At 51.7% G+C, this 20,693-nt stretch overlaps 1 protein-coding gene across 1 annotated transcript in view; it reads right to left on the reverse strand.

The window, feature by feature from the left end:
* The window catches only part of NT5C3A (5'-nucleotidase, cytosolic IIIA), a 39,006-nt gene extending 28,995 nt beyond the window's left edge, over window positions 1-10,011 (reverse strand). The window contains exon 1 of the mRNA XM_075316126.1: window positions 9,666-10,011. Coding sequence (XP_075172241.1) covers window positions 9,666-9,803 — 138 coding nt within the window. The 5' untranslated portion in view covers window positions 9,804-10,011. The remainder of the gene's footprint in view (window positions 1-9,665) is intronic.
* Window positions 10,012-20,693: the final 10,682 nt, after the last annotated feature.

Here is a 20,693-nt window from a genome sequence, read left to right on the forward strand (position 1 = left end):
CAGGTCCGACGTAATCCACACAAGGTCCCATGACACTTCCAGCTCTGCTACATTGGAAGCTGACAGCAAGCAGCCACAGCCCACTACCGCTCTGTCAGCTCCACGCAGCAACTGAAGTGAGTCGCGCTACCTGCGATTACGTCACTCAGGTTACCCACGGCCACCGCTGGATCCTCCAACTGTGACAGCAAGTCGCCTGAGGTGACTGAAATGAGCAGCACGATCAGCGGTGACGTCACTCAGGCGATTTGCGGTCTTGGGTGGAGGACTCCAGCTGGCTGTGGGTAACCTGAGTGATGGCACCACTGATCGCACGGCTCACTTCAGTCACTCAGGGGATTTGCGGTTACCGGTGAGTCCTTCACCGGTGACCGCAAATCAGACCGCAGCACACAGAGCCATGCAATGACAATGAAGTCGGGTGAAGTTCATCCAAGTTCATTCTAATCTCGTGGCTCTGTCTCGCAGCCACTCATGCTCTATGGGGATGTAGCAGAGCTGAGTGGGACAACACTGTCAAAAATGCATCCAAAACGCATTCAAAATGCATCCAAAATGGATGCATTTTGGATGCTTTTTTGTCAAACGCAGTGTTTACACAACACATAGCCTAAGGCTGCTTTCACACTTGCATTGTTTTGCATCAGTTGCAATCCGTCACCTTGAGGAAATACAGTATCCTGCAAAATATTTTGCAGGATTCCATTATTTCCCCATAGACTTGTATGGACGATGGATTGCGACTGATAGCCTTGCGTTGCATCCGACATGTGACGGACCAGTCGTGGCGGCAGGAACGCAGCATGTAGCGTTTTTTGAGCAGTGGAAACCGGTGTTTTTACTGCGCATGCAAGGTCTCTCTCGGCGGCCAAACGATCAGGTGATCTCCCGGCCGCCGGCTTATGAGAGCGATCAGCTGATCGTCCGGCTATTGTGAATGATCAGCTGATTGCCGGGCGGCCGGCTGCTGAGTTATCAGCTGATCATTCACAATAGTCGGTCACCGATAAAACAGTAAAAAAAAAAACAAAAAAAAAAAAAACGGATCGTTTTTTGCAGCATCAGTCACATCAGTTGTGCTACTATCTGAAGCTCATCCGTTGCATAAGTCACACAATGGATTGCAACTGATACAAAATGACGCAAGTGTGAAAGCAGCCGAAGCTATATGCACACGCTGCAGTTTTTGTCGTGTTTTTTGGTGCAGTTTTGTTGTCAGAAAGGGGGCGAAACATCCGACACGCGATATCATTTGGTTCAGCCTATGGGCAGATTTCCAATGTGCCTTGGGTGGTCGGTCTCATTTTTATTTTTCACCACGTGCACTTTAATTTTTCCTGTAGAGCACCCTCGCCGCCTCCTGCGTGCGCTGTACGCCGCACCCTCGCCGCCTCCTGCGTGCGCTGTACGCCGCACCCTCGCCGCCTCCTGCGTGCGCTGTACGCCGCACCCTCGCCGCCTCCTGCGTGCGCTGTACGCCGCACCCTCGCCGCCTCCTGCGTGCGCTGTACGCCGCACCCTCGCCGCCTCCTGCGTGCGCTGTACGCCGCACCCTCGCCGCCTCCTGCGTGCGCTGTACGCCGCACCCTCGCCGCCTCCTGCGTGCGCTGTACGCCGCACCCTCGCCGCCTCCTGCGTGCGCTGTACGCCGCACCCTCGCCTACTAATGTCAGATAGATTTGGCATTGGACTCTTGTAACGCCCACCAATCAGAAGTGATTTACCTCCGCCTTCTCCTACACATCACAATACTACACACCGCCATAGAGCGATAGGTTTTATTACAGAACAAAGGAGAATTGTATGAATGGAAGCTGACTCACTGTTTGGGTATACAATGTATTAAACAGTTTATGAAGTGACCAGTCATCAGCAGCAGTAACTCATATCTACCGTCATCCAAAACAACTTATCAAAGCTACTTTATAATTGAGGATATAACCAATTAAATAATACATAACTAATGAATAGGAATTCCTCAACACGTGATATTCCACACTCATCCTGGATAAGATAGGCAAGATCGAATTCTGGAGTAGCAGTGATGGTCCAGATCAGTTTTGGGAATATCAGTTACTGGCAAATTCAATGAAACTGTCTTATACCCCTAGAATAAGAGAAGGAGGTTTCAGCACAGGGTAGGACACTAATGTGTGGTCTCTACAGAAGTGGCCTAAATTGACTACCGTAGCACCAAAAAAAACCCATGCCCATCCAATGTCACCACAGTGCCGGGATCATTGCAGGGAGTCTATCAGGCCACAGCTGCACTTCAAGCTAACCAATGAACACTTGCAAAGTACAAGTTTCTTTTGGGGGCAATAGAAGTACGTATTTGAAGACAAAGATTTTTTTTTCTTTAAACACTGCACCCTCTCCTACAAGGAGATGTAGTATTGTTTTTACGTATAAATTTGGACTGACGGACTCCATGTAAAGTCTCAGAAGTGCTGAGATGTTTCCAAACACTTTCAGATCATCAAAACCCTTTGTTCTCAATGTCACAGCAGATATGTATATCATATTAATGGGGCGTTTCAGCGAGCTTGCACCTCATCAATATTCATTGCCTTTTTCCCCACCACCCATGCCGTTGTTGAAAGCAAAGATCTGTCAGAAGTCTAGGCAAATTTACTTACATAAAAGGTGTAAAAACCCCACAGATCTGTTGTGCCTGATTGAGTAACATTGGTAAGCGTGCTATGCAAGATTTTCTCGCATCGGACTCTTCCGTATTATACGACAGTCAGAGCTTACCCCAACTGGTGAAGCAAGACCTCCTTGTGTGGACAGGTAACTAGAACTGGTATATCTGCTGGGAAACAGACAAGGTTCTGGGGTCTGCATTAAGCTTCAAAGGGCTAGCAAATGGGCACAATATTTCCCATTCAGTGTAGAGAGAAGTGGGGGAAGCACAAGATAGGTAAAATGCAAGATACTTGCCCAATTAGCCAATAATCCAATTATAACACAGCAATTTTAATATTCCAATCTAGGCTGTCCTGGCAACAGGCGCCAAGGGTCAAGCATACAAACCTGGGTTGCACAAAAGAAAGTTTTTCACATGTGATGGGGGAGGGGAATTTGCAATATTGATCATGACATTTAGGAGGCTAAACAGCCAGGGACACTGCGGGTACCATCCCTGGCTGAGAGATAGGGTTTGGCTGTTATATAAGCCAAGCTCCTGGCAGTAATCGTGTGGGCACAGCTCCTGTGCCTGCACCATCACCAGAAAGTACTGATACTAAGGAAGTCTACGACAAGAAGGAAGTGCAGGTACATCCAGGGTCGTGAAGGAGTTAAAGGGAATCTCTCAATATTTTCGCCATGTAATCTGAAAGCATGTAGGAACAGAGACCCTGATTACACCAATGTGCCACTAACTGAGCTGTGTTTTACTATTTCAATATAGTATTTTACCAGCAAGAGATTATCACGAGCGGACAACTGCCCTTGTGCCTCTTAGGGTACCTTCACACTTTAGCGATGCAGCAGCGATCCGACCAGCGATCTGACCTGGTCAGGATCGCTGCTGCATCGCTACATGGTCGCTGGTGAGCTGTCAAACAGGCAGATCTCACCAGCGACCAGCCCCCAGCCAGCAGCGACGTGCAAGCGACGCTGCGCTTGCATGGAGCCGGCGTCTGGAAGCTGCGGACACTGGTAACTAAGGTAAACATCGGGTATGGTTACCCGATGTTTACCTTAGTTACCAGCTCACACCGCTTAACTTAGCGTGTGCAGGGAGCAGGAGCCGGCACTGGCAGCGTGAGAGCTGCGGAGGCTGGTAACGAAGGTAAATATCGGGTAACCACCTTGGTTACCCGATGTTTACCTTGGTTACAGCTTACTGCAGGCTGTCAGACGCCGGCTCCTGCTCCCTGCACATTCAGGATTGTTGCTCTCTCGCTGTCACACACAGCGATGTGTGCTTATCAGCGGGAGAGCAACAATAAAAAAACGAACCAGGGCTGTGTGTAACGAGCAGCGATCTCACAGCAGGGGCCAGATCGCTGCTCAGTGTCACACACAGCGAGATCGCTAATGAGGTCACAAAAAACGTGACTCAGCAGCGATCTCAGTAGCGATCTCGCTGTGTGTGAAGTACCCCTTAGTCCAGCCACACCCCAGCACTAATCAGCAGCTCTCTGTTATTATACAATGTACACAGAAAGCTGTGGTGTGGGTGGGGTTATACATAGCTCAACAACTGATCTCTAGACTACATCTGCAGCAGAGAAAACTTACATCATAGCTGATGCACCCAGTAAACTACGTGACATCGCTGGAATAAGGGTCTCCATCCCTAGCCCATGTTGCTCTCAGATTACATAGCAAAACCTTGCCAGAAGGCTCCAGTTCAAGAATGAGATCCTAAGATCTGGTATATTATAGCTGTACTTATAATATGCTCAGTGATCATAAAGGATTGGGGTCATTGGGGAATGGATACACAAGGTAATCACACCATACTTATCAGAGCTAAATTATCTACTTCAAGTTGTGTACATATATGGCTGGGTCTGATGACATCTTCAAGGGGTTTCCCGCTTCATAAAATGATAAAAAGTAATATATCTTGGCTATATGTAAAGTGGTTGGTGATCAATTCACAGACTGAAGGGGTGGCAGCACTAGTTTAGTTCTGAAATTCAGTACACTTATATTGACAAACGGGGAAGAAGGAACTTAGTGGGCACTAGAGATTACCACGGCATAACCGCCATTCACTGGAAACCACTACTGCCTGACCCATAGCAATAAGCTTATTACTGGTGAGACTGCATTTAGAGCAGGAGCTACCTAGAAGGACAATCCAGTTAAAGAGCTCAGTAATTCGGAGTTTCCCTTTAACTATCTAAGCATATTAGCTCTTATATACAGTATTCTAGAATGCTGTATATAAGTGTCTATGGCGATCTTTTATTGCACTCACGTACAGGGTGGTCCGGTCTAATGGGCAGTCGGCTTGCATATATCTGGAGAGTCTTTGTGGTTGTTGCAGTTCCGCTCACAGATCATCTGGAGATAAGTTATTAGTTCACTTTCCCCGTTTGTTATCAGTGGGTCTTCTTTAGTGCTTACTGAGGTTCACTAAGCGCTCGCTAATTAGGGCCTACTTCAGGGTCATCCAGTGACAGGTGTCGCTCAGCTCATAGGTGCAGAACCTATCTAGGGTGGTAAGGGAAGCCGGGGCCCATCGGTAGGCTTGGTCAAGGGTCACTATCTCCCTCTTCTCCAGACACAAGGTTTTTCCTTTCACTCGTTACTTCCCATTACCTAGTGTGACATGATCAACAGCTGCATTAAAATAAATCACACCTGACGACACAGGTTGTCCCCCCCTCCATGGATTCCATCACTGTTCTGGCTCAGCGGCGTCAGGGTCTGTTCCTTGAGATAGTAGACCTTAAGTTAGCTGTTCAGCAGCAGTGGCAAACTCCCAATTTTGGAGATTCTGCAGCTATGGCCGCCCAGCCAAAGCCCAAGACTGCTCTCCTACACAGGTTTGCAGGGGGTAGTCAAATACTTGGTGTTCAAGGAGGTGTGTAGATTGTACTTTAGGCTACGCCCTTGCTCCTCTGGGGAGGAGGAGCAGCAAGTGGGGATTGTGTTCTTGCTGTTAAGGGCACTTTACACACATAGACATCGCTAGCGATGTCGCTGGTGAAAACACCCGCCCCCGTCGGGTGTGCATCACGGGCAATTCGCTGCCCGTGGCGCACAACATCTCTTACCTGCCTAGCGACGTCGCTGTTGCCGGCGAACCGCCTCCTTTCTAAGGGGGTGGTCCGTGCGCTGTCACAGCTGCGTCACTAAGCGGCCGCCCAATTGAAGCGGAGGGGCGGAGATGAGCAGGCCGAACATCCCGCCCACCTCCTTCCTTCCTTATTGCCGGCGGCTGCAGGTACGGTGATGTTCCTTGTTCCTGCGGTGTGACACATAGCGATGTGTGCTGCCGCAGGAACGACGAACAACATCATACCTGCAGCTGCAACGATATTTGCGATTAGAACGACGTGTCAACGATCAAAGATATGGTGAGTATTTTTGATCGTTAACGGTCGTTCCTGCGTTTCACACGCAACAACGTTGCTAATGAGGCCGGATGTGCGTCACGAATTCTGTGACCCCAACAACATCTCGTTAGCGACGTCGTTGCGTGTAAAGTGGCCTTTACAGGGGGATCCACAATCCTGCGCGCTCTCTTTGCCACATGGCTCAAGTTACCTCTGGTAAGTAGATGGATTTTTTGACGCCTTGGGTCTCGTCTATGATAATCCTGACTGAGTTTCTTTGGCGAAATCCAAGCTGAGTTGCATCTAGCTGGTGAGTCGGTCGGTGGAGACTTATTGCTCTGAATTTCGAAGATGGGCAACCGACTCCAAGTGGAATGACGCGGCCCTTAGACGCCAGTTTTGCCAGGGACTTTCAGAGAGGTTAAAGGATGCCTTGGTTAATTATGAAACCTCTGAGTTTTGTTTTTTTTTTTTATTGGAGTCTGTCCCTTTATTCCAAAGCAAAGAGAAACAACTGGGGCTCAGTGGACCCTTTGCGGTGGACAATCGGAGTGTGTGTTTGTTTTTACATGTAATTCTCGGTTTGTCCTGACAGCAGAGGTGGTGCAAGAGAGCAGGACTGAGAAAATTTCTGTGTTTGTGGACAGTGGAGCAGCGGTCAGCATGGATGCTGTGTTTGTAAAGACTCATGGGCTTACCTGCACTATGTTGACTAAACCCATCTCCATCTATGCCATCAACTAAGCACCCCTTGCTCAGGGATGCCCGACACAAATTGTACATGATATAAGACTGAGGGTAGGACTCCTGCATTGTGAAGGAATTTCCTGGGGGGAAGGGGAGGGAAGACAGTGTGTTCTCAGATCTTTTCCTATCAGGAGTTTGGTATTTTTTGCAGGTTTTTTTGCTGGCCGCAATCAGTTACCTGTCCTGTCCTATCTAGCATGTCGGGCCTCACCTTTGCTGATCTATATTTTCTGTGTATTGTGTTTTCTTACATAAACGTTGTTGCATGTTGGGGGCTTGCTATTCCTTTGGGGACTGCTCTGAGGCAAGTTAGGATTTCTCATTTCTATCTTTGAGGTGTAGCAAGTTTCTCCGGCAGTGATGAGGTGTCTAGGTGTGTTAAGCTATGTGCCCACGTTGCATATTTTCATGCAGGTACGCTGCGTATTGCACTGCAGCGTAACTACATGCGTCCTGCGTCCCCAGCAGAATCTATGAAGATTGTGCATAATCCATGCCCACGTGGCATTTTACAAAGCAGCGATTTGCATGCTGCAAAATTGCTGCGTTCTAAAAAGCAACAGGTCACTTCTTTCGTGCGCTTTGCATGCTGTCTCCATTCTGTCTATAGGGAGAGGCAGCATCCAGAGCGCACGAATTCTGCAGTCACCAAAGTTTCAGAACGGAGCTTTTCAGCTGCGCTCTGAAGCGGACATGCAGTGACTTTTACGCTGCGGTGCAGAGCGCACACACATGGGCACATAGCCTTATGTACATCCCACTTCTCGTGTTGTCTGATAGATAGGGGATTGCGGTCAGCTCAGTTTCCAACTACTCTTGTGGTTTTGTTTTTTCCCTAATTAATGGGATTTTTCATGATCGTCCATGGTTACCAGATCATAACAATGACCTCTGCGTGGCCCATCTGCAGTGACGAGCACGCTCTGGCCTGTGTATTTATCCACAGTGGAGAGTCCACTAGTGAGAAATCTGCAAATCAACAGCAAAAAGTGCTGCAGATTTAGTGAAAGAAATGGCGCAGATTTCCACAGATTTTACCCAGTGCACAGTTAGCAATCCACTGTGAAGCATAAATGGCCATGGATCAGCGAGCCACCTGCGGCAGGTCACAAGCCGCATGTGTAGCGCCCCTGAGCCATCAGGAGCTACAGGGAACTGCATCCTGTCAGAGATGCAGCGCCTACCCCCAGGGACCCAGAAGACCAGTGCTGGTAACACCAAAACATTCATATAATCCCTGTCCCCCCCAAAAAAACTGGTGACGGGCTAGGGTTGGACCCAATGGATGGCCACCTAGGGGTGGAACCGCTCCAGTCCACTAGACGACAACCAGGGGGGAGGGGCCAGACAGTCAGTAAGTGGAGGTGAGAGGAGACGGACATAACGGTAAAACAAAGAACATTTTTTGGATCAGCTCACCTCTAGGTTTGCTGTGGCCGGTTTTAGAGATCAGTGCACGGACAGTCAGCGGGCCGGATCCCGGGATAAATAAAGAAAAAATGTTTCATCCAGCACTTGAAGATATAGTATCCCAATTCCACGAAATTCACGGACTTGATAAAAACATTGATTTTATTGGTATACAAATAATTAAAATCATTGCGACTTACGCGTTTCAAGCCGAACAAGGGCTCATACTAATAGCATAATGTTATCCTATAAGAGCCCTTGTTCGGCTTGAAACGCGTAAGATGCAATGACTATTTGTACACCAATAAAATCAATAATGTTTTTATCAAGTCCGTGAATTTCGTGGAATTGGGTTACTATATCTTCAAGTGCTGGACATAACGGTACTGACGGGAGAGTAGCAGTGACCTGTCAGGCTCAGGCGTGTGGTTGTTGAGGGAGTACGGTGGAGTACTCTCGGAACCATAGCACCGACGGGATGCAGAGCCCTAGGTCAGGAAAACGCCCCAGGCAGACATGATAAAAATCTGCACGGTGAGGGGACCATCCAGAACCTCACCGACCGTAAAGTCCATGGCACAGTAACGGGAGCACCTGGGAACGAGAACAGAGATCTGACCCAACAGGGTTTAAGTTACCTGCCGTATGGACTAAGACTGAACGACAACAAGGAGGGGACCCCAGACGCTCCAAGCCATGGGGACCCACCAGAGACAGGAGCAGGGGATGTAAGCCACGATGTCACCACACCGGCACTGGAACTAAGGGGACACCTGGTGAGGACCAGCCTCCATCGGTTTGCCAGCAATATCTCTAAATAAAGAATCAGTTACACTGCAATCCCTTGTGTGGCCTACATTCCGTCTGCGCCCCCGTATTATTAAGCGACATAAACAACCACCATCTTCTATCCCTTGGGGCCTGGCCCTACTTGTAAAGGGCCGCAACAACCAGGCTGCCATTAACATCAGCCCCAGCAGTGAGAGACGGAGCCGGTGCTGCACAGTCCATATAGCCGCAACCCGCAAGTGGCATCACAGCAAAAACTTATCAATGATCCTGTAAATAATCCCACTTTGAAAAGCGACCCCCCTAGGGTCACGGAACCGAGCACCGGCCATTACACCCGCGACACTTCCCAGTGAAACCAGGCCCCGGGACAGATTACCCCATAACCCTGGGGGTGCGACACATGCACCACTCCGGGGACGGCCCCCACGCCCAATCGCCCCTCCGGGGACGGCCCCCACGCCCAATCGCCCCTCCGGGGACGGCCCCCACGCCCAATCGCCCCTCCGGGACGGCCCCCCGAGCTCTCACCCCTCCAGGACGGCCCCCCGCGCTCTCGCCCCTCCAGGACGGCCCCCCGCGCTCTCGCCCCTCCAGGACGGCCCGCCGCTCTCTCGCCCCTCCAGGACGGCCCGCCGCTCTCTCGCCCCTCCAGGACGACTTGCCGCTCCCCAATCCAAGCAGCGTACTACTCACCATCTCTATGATCTTTGTTTTCCTTCCAGTCTTCTTCTTCACTGTGAATATGTATTGTGCCAGCACCACTCCGGCTACCAGGGCACACATGCTGGCACTGGCTACTGCCCCCACTTTGGCCACAGAGGACCTGTCCATGACTAGTCCAGGTACACGGTATGAACAGTCACGTGCTCCAGATGGGGACTTTCACCACAACGTGCTGTACTAGGACTGGAAGGTGATAACGTCAGGTGCGCACAGAGCGTCACACACGCCCATACTCTGCCTCTATACAGCACAGCGCCGCCTGCTCCCGCACCTCCATTTTGCCGGCTATCACGCGCCACAAGTGACAGTTCCCGTTCTTCCGCTTCCGTTTTCCATGCGTTCCAGCGCTCAAGCTGTTAACCCCGCCCATTTAATATAACGGCAGCCTCCTATAGGCTGGAAGACGTGACGTAAGGACGCCGCTGCCTTCTGGAAACTGTAGAATGAAACAATTGAGTCTAACATTTCCGCCGGTTGCTTAGGTAACGGCCGCGGAGGGGACGCTGTGCGGGCAGTGTGAAGCGGGACTCTGACATCAGCCTGCACGGGGATTCCCATTTTATTGGCGCAGGCGCAGTACCTTTAGATAAAGTAACCCAGTACAGATGTATCAGTGTTTCCATTCCCACCCAGATCCACAGATCCAACTGCCCCACCATTGTACGGGTAGTCTCAGGGCTACAAAGAATGAAAAAATGAAAATGAACGCATATCCCATATAACCAGGTGTATATTACGGTCATTTTCCTATTATCTACATATATTTCCTGATCATTGCACACCTATAATGCTCATATATAATGATCATTCCATGTGTAACTTGCCAAAGAAACCTTTTATACATCTACATAATATTCACCTAATAAGTTGTTATTATCATTCTTTTTAGTATATCCCATATAAAGCTGAGTGGATGTGTGTGTGTGAATGTATGTATATATGCATGTACGTATGTGTGTATGTATGTGTATGTGTATATATATGTGTATGTATGTATGTATGTATGTATGTATGTATGTATGTATATATATATATATATATATATATATATATATATATATATATGTATGTGTGTGTGTGTGTGTGTGTGTGTGTGTGTGTGTGTGTGTGTGTGTGTGTCCACTAAAGAAATCCGCACCGTCGCATTTACAATCACAAAATTTAGCACAGACACCTCATGTGACCCAGGGAATGTCATAGACCAGTGAAGGCGAACCTATGGCATGCGTGCCAGACTGGGCACGCTGAGCCCTTTGTGCTGGTACGTGCGCTGTCCCCACATTCAGCCATTTTGAACTGTTGGTGTGATCGCGCCAGCAGTTCAAAGTTGTGTTTAGCAGAGGAGACATTTCTCCTCCCTCTGACACTCCCCTCTCCTGAGCCGCAGCCTGTTGCCTAGGAGACGGAGGAGCATCGGTAGGAGGCGCTGGCGTCTTGTGGCCGCACGGGAACTGAACTGACTGAGGACCCAGTAGCGCGCAGCGGTGGAGTGGGTGCTGAACGGTGAGGTTTTTTTATTTTTAAACTGTGTGCGGCTGTGCCAAGGTGTGGGGGACAGTGCCAGCACGGGGCAAACAAACAGAGCACGGGGCAAACAAACAGAGCACAGGGCATACAGAGCATGGGGCATACACGGGGCAAACAAACAGAGCACGGGGCAAACAGAGCATGGAGCAAATGTACCGAGCCGAGCCGCTCGGATCCGGGCTCGTTGGTGGGTGGCTCGAGCACCTCTGTACCCGGGGTCATTTCGCTCTGAAAGGATGCTGGCGCTACGTAGGGGGGTGGTAGGTAGGTGTACGGCCAGAGCCGTGTTTGAGTTTGTGACGCCACCCACGGGATGTGGTGAAGTTGTAGACACCACCGCTGCAGTTACGGGGCACCCGGGGGAGATGGTTATGCAGCAAGATGTTAACCTCTCCGTGGGCAGGGATGGTGGCCCCGGGACCCGTTTGGGAGAAGTAGCTGGGCGGTACAGGGCGGTGCGCAGCCGGATGGCACTGTTGTACTCACTGTTATTGACACACACAAGTCTCTGGAAACAAAATTGATGGTGGTCGGTGCCCGCAGCCGGCTGCGTCTGGTCCCCCACCCGGTCCGGTGGTCTTTGCCTTTCTCCTGCACCGTGTAGTGTGTATGTAGACTTCCTTCGCTTCAGCGATGGGAGTCCGCTCCCCAGCGGTATGTGTGTCGGGAAAGCCCGTTTGCCCGCAGACGCTGGCCCGTGGGATCTCTCTGCCTGTGCGGTGGCTTTCTATCCCCCTCAGTGGGCTGTTGTCTTCATTCGGGACTTGGGTGGGAAAGGACCTATAGTCCAGACCTCAATCAGTGAATTAACTCAGTCCAGTGGCTTCTGGACCTCGTCTTAGGGTCTGAGTACCCCCCTGTGTGCTCCGGTTTCCAATCAGTTCCCCGGGTCGGTACCAGCGGGCCACTGCCCTGTCCCGGTTCCACCTGGCCGTCTTCCTGGCTTCTGCAGGCTAAGGCCACCGTCTGCCTCCTAGCCAAGGTACCAGGGCTCCGACCCCGGCACCTGTCAGACTGCTGCAGACCTGCTACACAGGCCTTCTTCCACTCTCCTTCACTCCTGTCACTAATCTGAGAACAACTGAACTTGACTCAGCACTGACTGTTTCCTGCCTCAGGCCCTCTGAACTCCTCGGAGGGCGTAGCCAACCGCCTGGCTCCGCCCCCCTGGTGTATCCATTAAGCTCTGAGGGAGGTGACTAGGGTTTATGTGTTTGGCTGATGTTACCTGGTGTGTGACTGGTGTTGTGTGGGGCGCTATCTGTGACTACCTGGCTAGTCCAGGGCATCACACAAACAGAGCACGGGGCAAACAAACAGAGCACGGGGCATAGCGAGCACGAGGCATACAGGGCAAACAAACAGAGCACGGGGCAAACAAACAGAGCACGGGGCAAACAAACAGAGCATGGGGCATACAGAGCACGGGGCATACAGGGCAAACAAACAGAGCACGGGGCAAACAGAGCACGGGGCAAACAGAGCACGGGGCAAACAGAGCACGGGGCAAACAGAGCACGGGGCAAACAGAGCACGGGGCAAACAGAGCACGGGGCAAACAGAGCACGGGGGCAAACAGAGCACGGGGGCAAACAGAGCACGGGCCAAACAGAGCACGGGCCAAACAGAGCACGGGCCAAACAAACAGAGCACAGGACGCACAGGGCATACAGAGCATGGGGCATACAGAGCACGGAGCATACAGAGCACGGGGCAAACATGGCTGCAAGGATGGGGGAAACATGCAAAGATGGAAAGAAACATGCAAAGATGGGGAAATGTGCAAAGATGGGGAAAACGTGCAAAGATGGAGAGAAACATGCAAAGATGGAGAGAAACATGCAAAGATGGGGGAAACAAGGCTGCAAGGATGGGGGAAACATGACTGCAAGGATGGGGGTAAACATGACTGCAAGGATGGGGGTAAACATGACTGCAAGGATGGGGGTAAACATGACTGCAAGGATGGGGGTAAACATGACTGCAAGGATGGGAGTAAACATGACTGCAAGGATGGGAGTAAACATGACTGTAAGGATGGGAGTAAACATGATGCAAGGATGGGGGAAACATGACTGCAAGGATGGGGGAAACATGACTGCAAGGATGGGGGAAACATGGCTGCAAGGATGCGGGGAAAAATGGCTGCAAGGATGGGGGGAAACATGCCAGGATGGGGTACATTTAGCAGGAAGGGGAACATGCCAGGAAGGGATACATTTACCAGGATGGGGGGAAACATGAAAGGATGGGGGGAAACATGCCAGGATGGGGGTACATGAACATGCCAGGATGGGGAAAAATGCCAGGATGGGGAACATTTACCAGGATGGGGTACATTTACCAGAGTGGAGGACATTTACCAGGAATGGGGTACATTTACCAGGATGGGGAATATGCCAGGATGGGGTACATTTACCAGGATGGGGCCATGATGGGGATAAATATACCAGAATGTAGGAAATATATATCAGGATGGGGGACATGTTTACCAGGAAGTGGCCAGGAAGGGGGACAGAACTACACAATGAAAGTGGAGGGGAGCAACTTGTACGTCTTTATGGGATTTCAGGATGTTCAGACTTTGAAATGTACATGTGGATTACAGGGTGAAATCTGATTGCATTCCATGCTAAAATCTCTGTCTAATATGCTGCAATTTTTCCAGAAAGATCAATACAACTGCTATGTTTGGAAATGGCAGTGCCAGCGGCTCAGCTTCAATGTGTGGTAAGCACGAATGAGCGTGATGCCCCCTGCTGAAGAGAAGACTGCAAAGGTAAGGTTACAATCAATTATTTACATAATAGGATTGGTTGGCACTTCGGAAAAAAATGGGTTTAGGGCTACAGTTTGGGTACTCGGCCTGTGAAAGGTTCGCCATGACTGTCATAGACTATGTTTTGACAAGAAAATGTAACCCCGCGCTTTACAGTTACTCTCCAAAAAACCTGCCTCTATTAAAGTGAAGGGAGCTACAGGTTATTAATAGCAGCTGTGATTAGTTGCTATAGGAACGAAGGACATTCTTAGTATAAGAAGCTTATGTGTGAGGTAATATGATGTCAGTGGGGAGACAGACACAGACAGACGCAGACAGAGAGACAGTCAGACAGAGACAGACAGACAGGCACAGACAAAGAAGCACATACGGAAAGAGACAGACAAACAGAGACAGATAGGAAAAAAAAAGACAGACAGAAAGACACACGGGGAAAGAGACAGACAGGGACAGAGAAAGACAGACAGGGAAAGAGACAGATAGGGAAAGAGACAGACACAGAGTGTCAGTGTTCCGGGATTTCCAGTTTGCTTCTGAAGGATCTTACCCTTTGTTGACATGGAGTTTTCTGTTCTATTACCCTACTTCCTGTTCATCTGTTTAAAAGTCTGCCCCTAAGCTTAGTCTAGTTGCTTGAGTATACTGCTCCCTGTCTACTCCTGTTCCGCTGCGCTCGTTTCCTGGTTCTTATTTTGGATCCTGGTGAATCACCCGACAACGGCCCTGGACGCCACCTGGTCTCATCAAGCTGTGCCCTCGCTGGCCCCGGACTCCGTCTGCCGTCTCTGGTCGGCGCTTGTGCCTGGTCCCTTCTGGTCCATATCCACCCTAGGACCCGCGTTCCACATCACATACGGACATTTTTGGACGATAACCTGTTGCCCTTTCGTATCCCGGCTGCTGCGCATTTAGGCTTTCTGGGGTGATCGCCAGACAGACCCTGTATAGGCCTTCGCTCCTGGTGGCCTCCATGGGTCAGTCCGGTGCACGGTCCCAGGAATTCCCCCTTGCTCCGAACCTGGCAGGTATATACTGTGTTTTTGTTCTTTTCTGTGTACATATTGTTGGTTGCATATTATAAAACTTCTTTGCACCAAGACCCTCTGGTTGTCATTGCCCTAACGCGATCGAAATCCTTAGTTCATACAATAGTATTACATTATACTCAAGCCTAAAATAAGAGGATTTCGCTGGGGCAATGACGGAGACAAGAGTGGATCAACTTTTCTCCATGATTAACTCCTTGCAGCAGGAGATGGAGACAGTGCAAACTAAACTTAGAGACGTGGAGGTACAGCTGGGCCACAATCACCAGGGACTTGGTCCGGTTCTTCAGGATTTGCAAGCCAGAGTGAAGGCTCAGGAAGCCGCCCCCACTTCATCCGTATCAGCTCCCGGTATGCCTAGGTTACCTCCATTTCGTTTCACGTTTCTATGCCGGGCAGAATGGCTCGCTAAGGGTCTATGCCTCTATTGTGGAGACAACACACACCAGATCTGTTCCTGTCCAGAGAGGCTGGGAAACTCCAAGGCCTAGGGTTGGTAGGAGAGGCCACCCTAGGCGCCAAGTCCCTCTCATCCCCGGTCACACTGACCGTCCAAATGACAACGGAGGAGGTCCGGTTCACTGCGGAGGCGTATCTGGATTCCGGCTCAGCGGGCAACTTTATTCAACAGGCCACGGTGGACAGATATCACATTCCGGTCACGTCGCTCTCAGATCCCCTGGTAATCGCTTCCGTGGACGAGAGACGCCTCTCTGAGGCCGTGCTCTTCATCACTACTGCCGTGGGACTCCGTATAGGCGCATTGCACACAGGACACATTGTTACGAGGGGGACCCGGGGAAGCGTGCCAAGATGGGAAATGGACAGCTTCCGCCGGTCAAGGTCCACTGTGCGGTGTAAGAGACCGCTGCTATGGTCAGGAAAGAGTGAGCGGGTTTCTACTAGTGATCGTCTGGAACGTCACAGACGATCTATGTACACCGGTCCGCCCTAACCCGTGAGGGTTGTATGGCTCGGGGCTTCTCGTACGGTGTACCTGTTGCACGGGGACGCACAGAGGTGCCTACGCACGTGTGCCAGCGGGAGTCACAGGATATGGCACGAGGGTAGCACAGAGGTGCCCACGCACGTGTGCTTTCAATAACCAGGTGAGTCCGGTGGAGACTCGAGGAGCTCACCTGGGACAGGAACACGGCCTGTTGAAAGAGATACTGCCGGAGCAGCAAGGCAGGAACACGGCCTGCAAACCAGGTGCTGCCTGAGCAGCAAGGGCAAAGCCCACGAAAGACAATGACGTCTGTACAGTGGCGTGGCAGCACGCTGCCAGACATCCAAACATAGAAGGACGGTCGCACGCCGCCATGATGGCAGGGGGAGCTTTTAAGGAGGTGTAGCTCCACCCAAGGGCGGGCGCGAGACGGGCGTGACTCAATCAGGGTTCGTGACGTCCTGGCCCAGCCAGTCAGGATTCAGCACATCACCAGCCTCGTCATGGGGCCGTGTGATATCAGTGAGCGAATCAGAAGACGTCACGTGGAGCACATGCTCATCCTCCTGCCTCTGGGTCATAAAGGCGGGATCCCCGGTTTCACAATGTGCAGAGACATGGGAAGTCTTGCTGCTTCCCTGAGCATCTATTCTTTGCACACTGCACAACTTCCCAGAGCCTCCATGATGCTGAGCAGGAGAGCTCGTGGCAGGCAAGGGATGGGAGACCGCTCCATTCCCTGCAAGGAGAGAACCACTAGGTGTCACCCTTCTGCTGTGTTTCTGAGAAGGCAACTCCTGCAGACTGCACAGTCTCCCAGACCTTTGGTGCTGCTGAGCAGTAGGGCTCGTGGCCGACAAGGAATGGGGGACCACCTCATTCCTTGCAACAAGATCGCCACGACGTGTAACATTACCCCCCCGTCTAGGGCCCCCCCCTCGCCTGCGCCTGAAGGCCGCCACCAAACCTGGGGCGCAGACATGCTCCTCTAATTCCCAGGACCTATGCTCCGGGCCACGATCGACCCACTCCACGAGGAAGTACCTCTTGCCCTGTACAATTTTTGTTCTTACTAGCTTCGCTACTTCAGGGTCGTCGGATGAGAAGCCAACCTGGGACAGCAGAGACCCCGAGGTTTTAGGTCGTACGGGTTTCAGGAGAGATACATGAAAAGTATTAGAAATAGCCCAGCGCGGAGGGAGCTGGAGTCGATATGTTACCGGGGTTACCTGCTCTATTACTGTAAACGGGCCAAGGTACCTAGGAGCAAACTCGGCTGTCTGTACCGGAAGGTTAATATGTTTAGAAGACAGCCACACTAGGTCACCAGGTGCGAAAGATGGCACAGGATATGGAAGACCCGCAGGCCTCCGCCTGAACGGTATATTATACGCACACGACGTACGGACTCCCATATTCTTCTGTACATCCTGAGCTACCGCCGGCCCCCAATAATGCCTGACCGCAGGGTCTCTGGTCCTGTCGACCCTGAAGTGACCCCTGCTTTTGGAGGCACGATCCCATGACAGCACATCATTCCGTGGGTCAGGGGGAATGAGGGTCTTACCAGGTGGCACCTGGTCTAGGGAAACGGAAGTGACCCTCCTCACGCTGACCGGAGGTGGAACAAGACACTGTGTTTCTTCCGATGGTTTCGAACATCGGGTGTCTACATGTCCCCTCTGCCCACAGGTAAAGCAATCGACCGACGGCCGAGAACCTGTGGTAGAGGAGACCACTGTGGAGATTTCCATGGGCTCCACAGAATCGTCAATAGAGCTGGCTGGGAGACCGGTCTGGTGGGGAAGGGAAGTCAGAGACTCTGTAGACCAGGAAGACGTGGGTGCCGAAGAGACCTCGAGCCTCCGCTCCGCGTGGCGGATGTCTATGCGAGAGGCAAGCCGAATCAAGGCCTCTAAGGTGGTCGGCACGTCACGCGTGGCCAGCGCGTCTTTGACGAACCCTGCCAGACCCTCCCAGAACACAGGGACCAGGACTTTATCTGGCCAGTCCAGCTCTGCGGCGAGTGTCCTGAATTGTACTGCAAAGTCCCCGACTGAAGTGGACCTTTGCCGGAGGCGTAGGAGCCGCAGCGCGGAGTCGTGGGTGACTTGAGGCCCGAGGAACACCTTTCTCATGGCCTCAAGATAAACTGGAAGGTGATTCACCACCCGATCTCCGCGCTCCCACAACGACGTGGACCACTTTAGCGCTTTCCCTGTGAGCAGGGACTGGACGAAGGCTACCTTCGCCTTCTCAGTAGCGTAATCAGTCGCGGACAACTCCAAGTAGGTGGTAACCTGGTTTATGAAACCACGGCACTCAGAGCTGTCCCCGCTGAAGCGCTCTGGGAGCGCAAGGCGAGGCGACCTTCCGCACAATTCCACCGCCTGAGTAGCCGCCTGGGTGGCGACTGTTGCTAGAGCAGCCTTATTGGGGGAAGACCGCTCCACTGCTGCCAATCGTGACTCCAACTGCTGCACATAACGCAGCAACTGCTGCTGCTCTTCCGCCATAGCCAGACCTTTGGCGCGCGACCGTAATGTTACGAGGGGGACCCGGGGAAGCGTGCCAAGATGGGAAATGGACAGCTTCCGCCGGTCAAGGTCCACTGTGCGGCGTAAGAGACCGCTGCTATGGTCAGGAAAGAGTGAGCGGGTTGCTACTAGTGATCGTCTGGAACGTCACAGACGATCTATGTACACCGGTCCGCCCTAACCCGTGAGGGTTGTATGGCTCGGGGCATCTCGTACGGTGTACCTGTTGCACGGGGACGCACAGAGGTGCCTACGCACGTGTGCCAGCGGGAGTCACAGGATATGGCACGAGGGTAGCACAGAGGTGCCCACGCACGTGTGCTTTCAATAACCAGGTGAGTCCGGTGGAGACTCGAGGAGCTCACCTGGGACAGGAACACGGCCTGTTGAAAGAGATACTGCCGGAGCAGCAAGGCAGGAACACGGCCTGCAAACCAGGTGCTGCGCAGCAAGGGCAAAGCCCACGAAAGACAATGACGTCTGTACAGTGGCGTGGCAGCACACTGCCAGACATCCAAACATAGAAGGACGGTCGCGCGCCGCCATGATGGCAGGGGCAGCTTTTAAGGAGGTGTAGCTCCACCCAAGGGCGGGCGCGAGACGGGCGTGACTCAATCAGGGTTCGTGACGTCCTGGCCCAGCCAGTCAGGATTCAGCACATCACCAGCCTCGTCATGGGGCCGTGTGATATCAGTGAGCGAATCAGAAGACGTCACGTGGAGCACATGCTCATCCTCCTGCCTCTGGGTCATAAAGGCGGGATCCCCGGTTTCACAATGTGCAGAGACATGGGAAGTCTTGCTGCTTCCCTGAGCATCTATTCTTTGCACACTGCGCAACTTCCCAGAGCCTCCATGATGCTGAGCAGGAGAGCTTGTGGCAGGCAAGGGATGGGAGACCGCTCCATTCCCTGCAAGGAAAGAACCACTAGGTGTCACCCTTCTGCTGTGTTTCTGAGAAGGCAACTCCTGCAGACTGCACAGTCTCCCAGACCTTTGGTGCTGCTGAGCAGTAGGGCTCGTGGCCAACAAGGAATGGGGGACCACCTCATTCCTTGCAACAAGATCGCCACGACGTGTAACACACATTGCCTTCTATGTGCTGCCAAACTTGGCTCACCCAATCCTGTTGGGACTACCCTGGCTGCGAGCACACTAACCCGTCGTCAGTTGGCGTTCCGGGGAGGTCACTATATGGGGCCAGGCCTGCCATGAGACTTGTCTGCAGCCAGTTCATCCACTCCATCTGCCTCCAACACCAGATCAGATTCCCTACCAAGACTTCCGTCCGCCTATTGGTCCTTTGCGGACGTCTTTGACAAAAAGGAAGCTGAGGTATTGCCACCGCATAGACCCTATGACTGTGCCATAGACCTGCAGCCAGGGTCTACTCCGCCCCGAGGGCACGTCTATCCTTTGTAACCAGCAGAGACACAGGCCATGTCGGAATACATCGCTGAGGACCTGGCAAGGGGGTTTATCCGGAGATCCGCATCCCCTGCAGGGGCCGGCCACTGTGTATCTAGGCCCTCTGGGGTGGTCGCCAGACAGTCCCTGTATCGGGGTACGCTCCTGGTGGCCTCCCTGGGGGAGTCCGGTGCATGGCCCAGTGGGTCCAGTCCTGGACTGAACGTAACACCAATAAATATAAATTAATCAGCCTCTGTGACTCTCCCCCAATTAATTTTAAGGCTATGTGCACACATTGCGATTTTGTAGCTGAAAATACGCAGCATTTTACAGTTACAAGCAAATGGAGTGAGATTCCTGAAATCTCATACATACATTGTTTTTTTTTCCTTGCAGAATTTGCAGCAGATTGAGATTTCCAGAATGTCAATTCTTGCAGTGTTTTTGCAGCATATTTCACCCACACTAATGAGTGAGGGAAAATATGCAAAAAAAAGTATGTTGAACATGCGTATTTTACTCAGTGTTCTTTCTGTCAACACATAAGAATTTGCAACAGAATTTTATGCTGCAAATCCTGAGCGCATGCAGATAGCCTTAAGGGCCCGTTACACGCTACGATATATCTAACGATATGTCGTCAGGGTCACGTCATTAGTGACGCACATCCGGCATCGTTTGACATATCGTAGCGTGTGACAGCTACGAGCAACTGTGAACGAGAAAAAATACTCACCTTATCGTTGCT

The sequence above is a fragment of the Anomaloglossus baeobatrachus genome, chromosome 6, assembly GCF_048569485.1.
Source record: "Anomaloglossus baeobatrachus isolate aAnoBae1 chromosome 6, aAnoBae1.hap1, whole genome shotgun sequence".
Classification (NCBI taxonomy): Eukaryota; Metazoa; Chordata; class Amphibia; order Anura; family Aromobatidae; genus Anomaloglossus; species Anomaloglossus baeobatrachus.